The 12,618-nt window shown below is 41.0% G+C and overlaps 1 protein-coding gene across 1 annotated transcript in view; it reads right to left on the bottom strand.

Moving 5' to 3' along the window:
* Positions 1-12,618, bottom strand: part of tmem131l (transmembrane 131 like) — an 82,255-nt gene that overhangs the window by 43,800 nt on the left and 25,837 nt on the right. The window contains exon 4 of the mRNA XM_042340187.1: positions 1,569-1,634. Coding sequence (XP_042196121.1) covers positions 1,569-1,634 — 66 coding nt within the window. The remainder of the gene's footprint in view (positions 1-1,568; positions 1,635-12,618) is intronic.

Genomic DNA, 12,618 nt, shown 5'->3' with positions numbered 1-12,618 from the left:
GAGGAACCTAAAAACAAAACATTGCATTTAAGTACATTACACATAATTGCACTTTTAAAGTCATAAAAGTAAACCAAAATCACTTGGAAATTACCAGGGAACCAGCTAAATAAACTAATATTAGTTTTATAACAAATATGTAAAACTTCCTTCAACTAATCAAAATAATTACTGGAAGACATTCATTAATAAATAAGCAGTGATGCTAGAACTTGCATTTTTGTAACACACCAAGATACTGATAAGATCAACTCAGAGAAACAACCCATATCATCTTCTAACCATATGCCATCCTCGCTCAATGATAGCACTCTTGCCCCACAGTCAGAAAGTTAGGTCAAAGTCTCACGTCAGGATTTTGAACTCACATAGTCCACGCTAACAATCCAGTGCAGTATTGGGGGTATGCATTATCAGAGGTGTTGCCCTTCAGTTGCAATGTTAAACCTAGTTACCTCTTCAGTTGGATATTAAAGATTCCATATCGGAAAAGAGAAGGAAGTTTCTCCCGGTGTCTTGCCAAAACTCACATGACCTGCTGCACACTAACTGCCCTTATGCTCAACTATCTGCATTGTGCTTCAATACACACGCAAGTCAGATTGTGATGCTCAGGTGTTTTAATTAAGAGCACGTTATCAATTATGATTGTAATCGAATGGGATTGAATTGAACAAGTACAAGATAATAATAATCTTTACATTTGGTAATAAATTATTATTTGGTAATAATACTTGCTTTTGATATAGCACCTTATGTCGGTAAGACATCTCAAAGCACTTCACAGAATATAGTGAAGTGGCTGCCTATTTTGTGGGAGAAACGTGGCAGCCATTGTGCACAGCAGTGTCCCACAAACAGCCAGGGAGTGAGTGACCAATTTACTGGGGAGATTGTTGACAAGTATTTTGAGCATTTTAAAAAAAAAAAAAGAATTATTGCCCCCAGAGAGGAGAGCGATTCGTTAGTTGACTAACAACTAGATTCCTGCTTATTGCTAGGTGAACAGACGGAGTGGGAGTAAGGAAACTTGCCTTAATTTCGCCATGACACATTCAGGTACAGTGCCTTACATGCGGGAGGATGTTCCAAAGCATTTCACAGCATATACCGTAAAGTGTACTGACTGTGTGTATTGTAGGTAAATGCAGCAGCCAATTTACACACACTAACGTCTCAAAAACAACCATGAAATGAATGACCAATTTTATTTGGGGGAATTGTTGGCCAGGATACCTGGAGAAACTCTTCTCTTTTTGAAAAGTGTCACACAGCACACTATTTGCATTAGAAGCAGAGTTCATAAATTTTAAAAGGGAATTTGAATAGATGCTCTTAAAAACAAAAAAAATGTTCAAGGATATATGGAGTGCACAAGAGTGGAAATATAATCCATGGTTCATGTGGAGATAAACACCATCTGGCTGCTGACTTGATGGGCTGAATGGTCGGTTTACGTGCTGTAAAGATTTCAAAGATCATCTGCTCCACATTTACAGAGCTAAAATCTGTTACCACTCATTTCTCAGGAATTATAATAACATTTTAAACAAATAAATAGCACTTACTGTATACCAAAATCCAGCATTGGGGGCTGAAAATATAAGGCCTCCGCAGTGGGCCGATTTGTTGAGCTACAAACAAAGAGAAATGAAAATAATTAGGCCAGGGATAACTTGTCAGGAAAATGTGCATTCATATTGTTGCGAGTGTCATTTCCAACCTGCCAATGCATACGTATGCAGCACATAATGAACCATTTACACTGATGTGCGACCTATTTTTCACTGCAGCTGCACACCCAAGCTACATAAGCAATGCAAGATGACCTTGTATTTGTATAACCTTATAAGCATTAAGTTAGCAACAAAATTTAAACCAAGTCGACTTCCAAAGAGGTGCAAAATACCAATTGCATAGACATATTCTATAACAGAAGGCCAACAACAACACAGGCGATTAGTGTGACATTAAGTCTGAGCACTGGTTGGCAGATACGAAAACTTTTCTAAAATTGCATCCAGAAGAGATCCTCTCAGCTGAGCTGTACCCGGTGAAAGGTTCAGAGCTAAGGCTAAACTCCAAGAGAAGCGGAGCTGAAAGACAACAAAAAAAGGAAGGGAATCAAGTGTCCTTCGTGTACATTTCTCAGAGGGACAAAGTTGATGGGCTGGGTGACCTGTGGCTTAGCGGTTAGAACACTCGCCTCAAGCGAGAGGACCCACGTTCGATTCCTGACAAGGTGAAACCATAGGCAAGTTTCCTTACTCCACACGCCTCAGTTCACCTAGCATTAAGTAGGAACATGGTTGTTAGTCGATTGGCTGATCGCTTTCTGGGGCAATAATCCCTTAAAAATATTGGACACTCAATCCACGACTGTTTGTAGGACACTGCTGTGCACAATTAGCTGCCGTGTTTCGCCCACAAAATCCACAGTCAATCCACTTTACAGAATATTCTGTGAAGTACTTTGAGACATCTCAACTACATGATTAAATGCTATATCAAATGCAAACGTTAAAGGAGAGGTGCATAACCTTAAAAGTAGTGAACAAGATTTCTTTCAGAACTGGTGACTACCACTACACAAGATAGCAGGAAATGCCTTGGTAACTTTGCCAGTTGTGAAAATTGCACCGGTCATTAGCTGAATCAGCACGCAACATGACATAAATGCCTTAAAAATAAACAAGATAATTACTTCTGCAGTGTATAACAGCACGTACTGTCCCAGAGCTTCAAGGGGACCCGAGGAAACTTCATACTTTCAAGAACAATAAATAAGTCCCAAGTATTTAAATCTTGGTCAATATTTAGTGTTCAAAGAAAGCTTCCAACAATAACTTGCATTTACACAGCACCCCTAGTGTATCAGAGCGCTCCACAATGGCGGAGCACGACACAGTTGGGCATGAACAAGATTTCTTTCAGAACTGGTGAATACCATCTGCACAAGATAGTAGGAAATGCCTTGGTAACCGTACCAGTTGTGAAAATTGCACCAGCAGAGAGGTACAGGTGGCTGTCATTCGCATACACGTGGAAGTTGCCCCCCATGTCTACGGGCAACGTAGTCTTGACTCGTCACCGCATGCACACATAGTAGCTGTAGTGGTGAAGTCCCGCATGCGCACTTACCGGCTGCACTGAATTACTCGTACACAGTGTAGATTGGTTAAACCGGATTTTATACAACTTGTACAGTTTGCCTGCGGCTCAGACTTGGCGTAAGCCATGATAAATGCTATGATCCTGATTGATACAACTTGTGAGTTTCACTGTATTGAATAATGCCCATTTAACCTGCCACGTTCAATTTGCTGCTGCAAAAACTGACTGACCAGCAACTAAACCTCAAATCATATCACAGCTTAATTACGGATTTTTAAAAACAAACACCAAAGTCCTTCTTAAACAATAAACTGAACATGCATGTTAAAATATCAAGAATATTTTAATATATTTGAGTCAATCCTATTTTGTTGCCAACCCAAACACATTTCTCTGCCAACAACAACATCCAAAACAACTTTCACTTAAATATGCTTTTTACATCGACCATCTCAAAGAAATGAGATGGGGTTTGGGGATAGGGAGCAAGTGGAGTCAGGCAAGGCTGGGGTGGTGGGTTCCCGGAGATTGGTGTGCAAGAGAAGGCGGACGGACTCTGCAGCTCTGAATGATCTGTAGCTTGTGAAAGGTGGAGTAGGAGAGGTCGGCAAGCAACATCTGCCAACTCTCATGTTTCCAAATTTTGTGCCTCACCCACATTTCATCGCTTATCTCATAAAGCTGCCACTGTTGATAGCCTTCAGCAGTGCTATAAAACAGCAATGTGATGCTGCCTCCGTCTTCTGAGGAGCAGGGAACTCCCTCCTCCCCTCCTATGGGTTTTCCAAAATCCCAGTCACACTGGGGGCAATATAAATGCTACGCTTAATCGTCTGTCCTTGTGAGTCACCCTTTGATTTCCACGCGTGAATAGACTGAGCACTCAGCTCGTGCACCACACAGACAAGCCAACTGTACGTGACTATGCACAGACTCCAGGGAAGACCCACCAACCAGAAGGCAGAAATAGTGACCACCAAACAATTACACACACGCACACTGTTCCAGGGATATGGAATCCAGTTTGCAGTGTAGGTGGTGAATTCCACAATGAGATGATGCATTCGTAACTGGCCTTGTGTCAGATAGCCACAATGAACCACTGACCACTTTGTCTGCAAGGCTTATGAAATGGGATTAAAGTTTGTCCATGAAAGGCAGAGAAACTAAAGTTATGGGTGGGAACATGTACTGATAATGAAATGCTCAAGAAAGGTACCTACGTAAAGGAAACATTTGGTTGAGAAGCTGATCTATCAAATGTGGTTACATTTGAAGTTAAGTTGTCTGAAAATGTAAGAGGGGGCACATGGGTGCAACTGCTCTGAGGACTGGCTAGGCTTTCTCCTCTAGCCAGGACCTACCTGTTCAAGGGGGAAGATACTAAAAGGTTAAATAATATAGAAGCAAGAAATATATGTATTTTAAAACAGAATTTGACTAAGGGAATAAAATATTTTATTAATGCAAATAAAAAGAAATAAAACATTTTTAATGAATAAAACAAAATAACACAAAATTCCCTCTCAAAATTGTAAATTCCTGTGCTGGGTGATGTCATTTCATTCAATGCAAGGCCCCAGACGCAATTCAGAAGACCAAGGTGAAAAGCTTAAACAGCGCATCATGCATCCTGTGCTTCGGGTCAGAAGGACAAAAATAAGTCCACCTACCGCCGTCCACCAACATTAAATTACAACATACAACCTTTTATTTTTGGTCAGTCTGGTGTCTTAACACATGCAGAAATCCATCACCACGCTTAAGAGTATCCAAACCAAAACGAAGAGTTCCATGCATCCCACCTACACATAAAAATTCCAGGGATAGATTGTTGGAATGGAAGGCACACTCTCTCCTGGCAGGGATGCATCCTGCTCTCCTAAATCTGTAAAGTATTAGGCGCAGTTTGTCAAGAGCCAAGGCTTGGGTACTCGGGAGTGTGCGTTGGGGTAACTGCTGGATACTGACCAGCTATAACCAAGTAGCTACAACCACATAGCTGCCAGGGTTTGAAATACTCTTCAAACATCAAAAAACTTTGGTAAAATAGAATGCATTCGCAATTTTGCTGCACAGACTCAACATACAGCAGATAAGCCTGTTTGTTTATCTTTAGCTATTCACAAAAAAAAGGTTATTTCGACAGTATTTGGTAGGAATCAAATATTTTTATATCTAACCTGACATGGTTCTGAAAGCTACCAATACTGGCTCCAGTCAGTCAAGCAGTTTTTTATGGCCTCTCTAACAAGAAATGCACCAACACAATGCCATGCAATTACTTTTTTCCCTCAATCATTCCCCTGAAGGGTAAAGAGGAAATGCAATACTCTCACATTTAATACAGCATCATAAAAGACCAGGGTTTATTGATGAAGGATCATATGTGACTTCGTCCTCACTTTTAAAGCCTTCCATGGTCTTGTCCCACCCAACCTCTGTGACTTGCTAAACCTTACAAACCCAACCCCACTACTCAGCAGTCACTGACTTGCTTCATGTCCCCAGCCCTGCCCTGCCGACCCCCCCATCAGGGGTCTACCCCCATCCGCTGAAACTCCATCCCGGAATCCCTTCACCTGGCCACCTCCATTTCTTCCTTCAAGGTCTGTTTCATACCTTCCTCTTTGACCGTGCTGTCTATCATCTTCCCACCCCCATCCCCTTTGGCCTCCACCCCGCTTGAATCCAACCTCCAGCATAGGTGCAAAGCCTCGCCTGTCTGGATGGGACGTCCTCCCGATGTGAAAAGTGCTATATAATAAATGCAATTTGTTATTGTTGATCAACTGCTGCAAATTTCCAAATTACTCTTCTGGTTTATTTCTCAATAACCACACAGATGACTTGGCAGTTTATTACAAAGCAGCATATTAGCCTAATTGGCATAATAGCTAAATGACATATGTGGAAAAAAGCATCCCACTATTTAGTTCACATTCCAATTCTTCTCGTATCGTCTCCTACCATCTAATTTTGACCAAAAATAAACAAATATATAATTTGTTGCTCATTCAGCTTAGTGCGCTGTTCTTATAAGTAACTTCAATAAGACCCTCTAGTGAACAGGCCTGGACTCAGTCCAGATAGGCTTGCTTTAAAACACAGCTGCAGGACTTCAGCTATGTCGGCTACAGAACCTCTTCACGGTGATGGATAGTTTATGTTCAAACAATAGAATGCAATCCACGCACGGCCTGAGCAATAGCTAAGTTGTATTCTCCACTTTTCTTCCCCTTCAGCCCAGTTTCAAAGCATCAGAATTCAGCAAGGACTCCACTCACCAAGTTATTCTCAATGCATTGTGTTGGACAATTCGATCAATTATTAAAAAAGCTGTTGTTTACAGAAAATGATCACAATATTACTGCATTTCAGAAACATTCTCTCCCGCTTGGGCGGATTTGATGTTTCCAGGTTTAAAATAAAAACTTACAGTGACAAGCCAACAAAGACACAAATCAAGTTATTTTTTTTAAAAAAAGCGACTGAATGCAACGACAACTAGTACAACTCTGCTTGCGCTCCAATGCTGGATCAATGCAGTATCAACAAGTAAGTCCTCTACCAAGCAAACTCAATGCACCAATGGGTAACTTGCTCTTAAATGTACAAGTAAAATGAAAGTTCCCAAAGCTTTCTATAATGAGAAATTCAAAGGATTGCTATATCTAAGTAATTAGTGTGTGAATCATGAATCACCCCACTCTTTCTACTAGAAAATTTTAGGTCACAGCCTCTTGCAATAGCAAATAATATTTTTTTGCATTCCTTATAGCACCTTATCACATTGTTGAAACAGCAATTTACATTTATATAGCGCCTTTAATGTCAGGACAGCCAACTGTCTGAGGTGAGCCGGTGGGAAAAAGATTGCCAAAAGACCATTCAAAGAGGTGAGTTTTAAGGCAGATTTTGAAGGCATGGATGGAGGAAGCAAAGCAGAGGGACTCCAGGATGGAGTATCAGAGAGCAGAGGCAGAATACAATTTAATTTTCTAGCGCCGTTCATGTAGGGAGGATGTTCCAAAGCACATTCACATCATCCACATACTTGTAATATTTAATACTGCACCTTTCATGTAGGGAGAATGTCTTGATAGGACTTGTAAAGTGTAGTGACTATTTATAGGCAAACACAGCAGCCAATTTGCCTACAGCCATGAAGTGAATGACTAATTTTATCTGAGGGACCGGCCAGGACAACAAAATTACATTTGTACAGTGCCTTTCGTGTCGGGAGGATGTCCAAAGGCGCTGAACAGTTGGGGATTTGGACCCGAGCTGGTAGGTCAAGAAGAATGGAGGGCAAGGAGTGGAGGGCAGTGACCGAAGGCAGGATCGAACAGGAGGGTCTTGATATGGTATTTAAAGGAGGCAAGGGAGGGGGCAAGGCAAAGGGACTGTGAGATGGATTTCCAAAGGGGGAGGCAGAGAAGCTGAATGCCTTACCGCCGATGTTGGGGCAGTTCGAGCGGTGAACAAGGAGCAGACTGGAGCCTGATGAGCGGAGGAGTCAATATGGAGTTAGTAGTTCACAGAGGTAGGGAGGAGCAAGGACGTGGAGGGCTTTGAAGGCGAGGACGAGGATTTTGAATTCTTGTGGACGCCAGGAGAATTCTTTTCTCTTTTGAAACCGTATCTTTAAAGTCTATCTGAACAGACAGGTGGGATCTCAGTTTAATGTCTCATCAGAAGAAAAGCAAGCCCGAAAATGCAGTATGCCGTCAGCAACACCAACAATGCAGTACATCCTCAGCACCATATCGGAGTGACAGTCCAGATAAAGTCCTGACATGAGGCTTGGACCCACAACCTTCTGACTCAATGACGAGAGTGCGACCAACTGAGCCAGGCTGACACCTTCTGCAAAAGGACGGCATCAGCTGGAAATAGCGCAGGAGAGATGAAGATGAGTTACAATATCACAGGTGTCACAATCATTTGAGCCCTTTTTTTTTCTTTTTGACTGATTTACCCTGCCCCAGGGTTGGCTATTAAACAAAAGAACGCAATAAACTTTTATGAGTGTTATTTTCATGCCATGGAAACATTCTAAAAATAATTAACTATTACTTCTAACTTCAACTGTTGAACAGTGATTGAGCAGGCTGAAATGAAGTTTTCAATCGGCACATAAAACGTTTGTTACATGTTTGGCAACACTCAGCTACGATGGAATTGGTCCAAGTGAGTATTCAACAGAATGGCAGTTTTACAGTAAACACATCTTGCTTATTGAGAGCTTACTTATTCATAGGACCGTAATTATTAACAGTCAACAAATGTACTTCAATTGTTCTTTTAATTTGTGAGTGTGTGTTTGTGAGTGTGCATTGGCTATCATCACTTTCAATAACACAATCTTGAAAAATAGATTCTATCTTCATGTCCAAATTACACAATCAATAAATGTAAAAAAAAGTCAATGCGGGGATACCAGAAAAGACTAAGGAAGCTTATACTACAGTCATAAAAATGTTATGTTTATAAAATCTATGACAAGAGCTCAATGGTCAAATCAAGTGGGTGTACTAGTTTTTTTTTGCTGCACTTGGGACATGACACCACAGCCAAACAACCAATTTTCAAAATGCTAAAACATCCGATGAAAAGATCTGACAGCCCTCAAAGCGTTGTACACAAATAAAAGGGGATATCTAAATTGGTGACGCAAACACTTTCAAAAATGCTGTCTGCGCTCCAACATTGCAAGGTACAAATGAAAACATAACGCTTGTAACACTGCACTATTCAACCAACCTTTAAAAGGTTCTAGATTCAGTGCTCAAAGTCACAGCTGAGCTTTCCAATCAGTTTGGTGCAATTTTTTTTAGTGGGGGATGGGAGGGTGTAAAAGGTTACACTATTGTAAAGAATCGCAGAACTTTATCAATGTAGGAATCAGCACAGAGGCAAGTTACTCGCAGCTTTGACTTGGGATGAAGAACCTCAGTGGTTCAGATTATAATTAATTGTTCACTGCGGAATAATAATAAGAATAATCCTTGCATTTGATATAGCGCTTTTCACGTCGGGAGGACGTCCCAAAGCGCTTCACAGAACACACTGTAAAGTGAATTGACTGTATATTTGTGGGCGAACGCGGCAGCCAATTGCGCACAGCAATGTCCCACAAACAGCCGTAGATTGAAAATGACCAATTTATTATTGTTTTGGTTTTGGAGGGATTATTATTAGGCTCTGTGTGGAGTAAGGAAACTTGCCCAAGGTTTCGCCCTCTGCCTGGAATTGAACTCAGGTCTCTCGCTTGCAAAGCGAGTGCTCTAACCACTGAGCTACAGGACTCCTTGTACGGAACAAGACTGAAAGAAGTCAAGAAATCCTACCAAACTATTAGCTGAATCCCACTCAAAACGTGCTCTGGTTTGGAAGCGTAGCAGCTAAGGAGAATAATAATAATGATAACAACAACACTGGTATAATGAGGGACATCTAACAAATAAGGTAAAAGAGAAAGAATAAACTTCATAAAGCTGATCAGAATGAGATTTATGTTGTTTAATGGCGAGTGCTGCAGTCAGGATTGAGAACTGATTGATTCGAAAGCTTGAGAACTAGCCGAATTTGTAGATTCTTTTTTGTTTAATAAAACGTGATCCTTATGCACAAGATTTATTTTCGAAGCTTATTAGTAGTTGCAAGATTTTTTTTATGAGGGGGAGGGGAGAGAAAAAGAGAGGCAAAGCTCTAACATTCAGATCATATTTATAATCTTTGCATTTGCTAATGCTCATATTGAGTGGCCTCCATAACCTTCAGGCAAGAAGCCATTCCCAAGATCGTCTCTTCATTACCAGATGGAAATTAAATTGTCTCTTACAATTTCTCAATTCTCTGAACCAGATATTTTGGTGCGTCAAACTTTCTTCAGTTTGGCAGATTGAATCAGAGATGCCTGAGAATCAATCTGGGGATACTTGACCCCACAAAGGCATAGTGCTGACAAACATGCAACAATACCCACTCAATAACGTGCTTTTCCAGGGTTAGGCCACTCTGAATCGTCTTCCAGGCTCCCATTAACATTAACCTAAAACACTGCTGTTCCAGCACATGGCTGGCTCTAACCCATAAACATACGTCAGACCGGCTTAACAGCTTTGGGACCAAAGAAAATATTATGCAAAATTATTTTCTTCTAATTAAATGGGGGAGAACAGGAGAGAGAGCGGGGAGGAGAACAACCTTCCCCTCTGGTATATGCTTTCCCCATTAATGTTGGTTTTAATAGCAGATTATTGGGGGGGGGGGGGGGGGGGGGGGGTTGCAAGGGGAGAAATGCATTGTCCTAAAAGCAAAGGAAAAGCAGGAAATGCCACATCTTCTGGAAACCGGGGTATTTAACTCCACAGAAAGCAGCAATATCCTCTTCCGCCAGTTACCTCTGTCAGGGAGAATTAACAGTCTGAGGCAGAGTTTGTCTTTGGTTCTATGAGGTTTCCATAAACCTGACCAACCCATTAGGACACTGAATTCCAATTACACAATTGGACACAAGCCCGAGCTATTCACACAATGTGCACAGAAACAGACAGATAACATTGTAGGCTAATAAATGTATATTTTGCACGTTGGCCCTGGCACCAGGCTAGGAAAATGGAGCCTGCAATTCAGAAGTGCTTGCTTCTCGTTCTTCAGTGCATTTTCCTTTCTCACTTGTATTCCAATGCTTTGCTTCTCTTGAGTTTCAATATCCTGGCTTGCGTTTCCACTCCAGTTTTTTCCATTGTTGTATGTTGTTATATACTTTATTATTTATTTGATTTGTGTGCCCTATATCTTATTTAAGCTTCAATCTCAGTTTTCACACCAATAATTAAGGAAGCATTCACATTCTACCTTAATTCTTTTAGTTTCGATGGTTGATCGCTGGGCCTCCGGTAGTTTTCTTCTGATTTTCAAGTTTCATTAAGCTCACCTCCTGCCACTCCCCATCATCAATCACTACATTTACAGGAGCCTCTCCCACAACAATAAAAAGCAGCAAAGCCAGATAGCATATCCCATATTATACATCTCATGATCTCACCCTGCAGTGTTACAAGTGTTGAGCACAAAGGTTGACACAAATTCCGCTGTGCAAATCGAACATTACAATAGTGTGAAAAGATTTTTTTGGGGGGGAGAAAGAGAAAAAGAAGCCACGATAAGCAATCTGGCATTTAGTACAAATTAGCTTAATCTTCAAGATGGAACGTCAGATTTATTAGGGTAATTTCCTAGAAGGTAGCACTCAATTGTAAGAGGCACTTGCCATGACTTCTAAGTTGCAGACATCTCTCTAAAAAACACTAAGAGGGCGAAAAATACATAAAGGCTCACAAATACATGCACAGAACTTGGTGAGAGTTTTTCTCCATTAAGGGGAACTTACAAAATCAGGGTATGTCCTGGAATTGATGGAGCTTTAAAATTGCTCTTTCAAAACAAGCCAGCAGTACTACCTTTATTTGCATAAACCCACTCTCCCTCTCCCCTTCCTAACCGTTGCCTGCAAATTCAGCACCTAAACATATCTAAATGAAAGAGAACAGTGCAGACTAATACAAGCAACAACTTTAATTTATAATCTGTGATATTCAAATATATCAGAACACTGTAAGGTGGATTCAGTGCATTCATTCATAAGAGTACATTTTGTTATTTATTTGGATAATTGAGTATTGATTTGTTTCAAGTTGTGCATTTTTTTGTAATACAAACATTTTAAGAACAAAAACAATGATCATTTCATAGCAGGGAGGGTGTAACCTGATTCTCCTTGGAGCTCTCAGTATTCCTCAGTTACAGTACTCCAGGACACTGCTGATGACGGCACAGCCAGCCTGACTCTTCAGCAGGACTTGGAAATGTAGACCAGTCACTTGGGATAGGGATTCCACTCAGTTCCTATCAACTCAAAGCCAAAGCCCTAACCGGTAAGGTGGTCCTAGCTGGACAAGCAGCAGGAAGCTTGCCAAACAGTGCTCTTAATGGCAAACTCTGCTATTTTAATGGTTAAACTTCAGCAATACCCTCATCACACACTCTGGGGTCCACGAACATTGGCTCTTGCCAATCTGCACCTAATACTCTCCAGGACTAGGCAAGTTGTGTGCTTCCCTCCAGGAAGAGCATGCACATTCCATTCCAGACACGCGGAAATTTCTATGCAGACGTGGCATACATATATAATGTATATATGGAATTCTGTCTGGTTTGGAAATGCGGAAACAGTATGATGGGTTTCTGCATGTGTCAGACAGCTGGATGACCAAAAAGAAAGTCATGCGGAGGATACATGAGTACCATATCACAGGCAAGCTTCATTGTTAATTGAAATAAAAGTTTCACCATCAAGACCATTGAGTTTTGACAGGCTTTGCTGGAACTTGCCAATTTAAAAATGTGTTGTCAGTTGTTTTTTTAAAACTTGCTCCAGGGTCTAAGAAGTCCTGCACTCTTGCAGGCACTCACAGTAAACATGCCAAACCACAT

The sequence above is a fragment of the Callorhinchus milii genome, unplaced genomic scaffold, assembly GCF_018977255.1.
Source record: "Callorhinchus milii isolate IMCB2004 unplaced genomic scaffold, IMCB_Cmil_1.0 Scaffold1, whole genome shotgun sequence".
Classification (NCBI taxonomy): domain Eukaryota; kingdom Metazoa; phylum Chordata; class Chondrichthyes; order Chimaeriformes; family Callorhinchidae; genus Callorhinchus; species Callorhinchus milii.
Note: the sequence above shows the minus strand (reverse complement) of the source record. Positions and strands in the feature narration are given on the sequence as shown.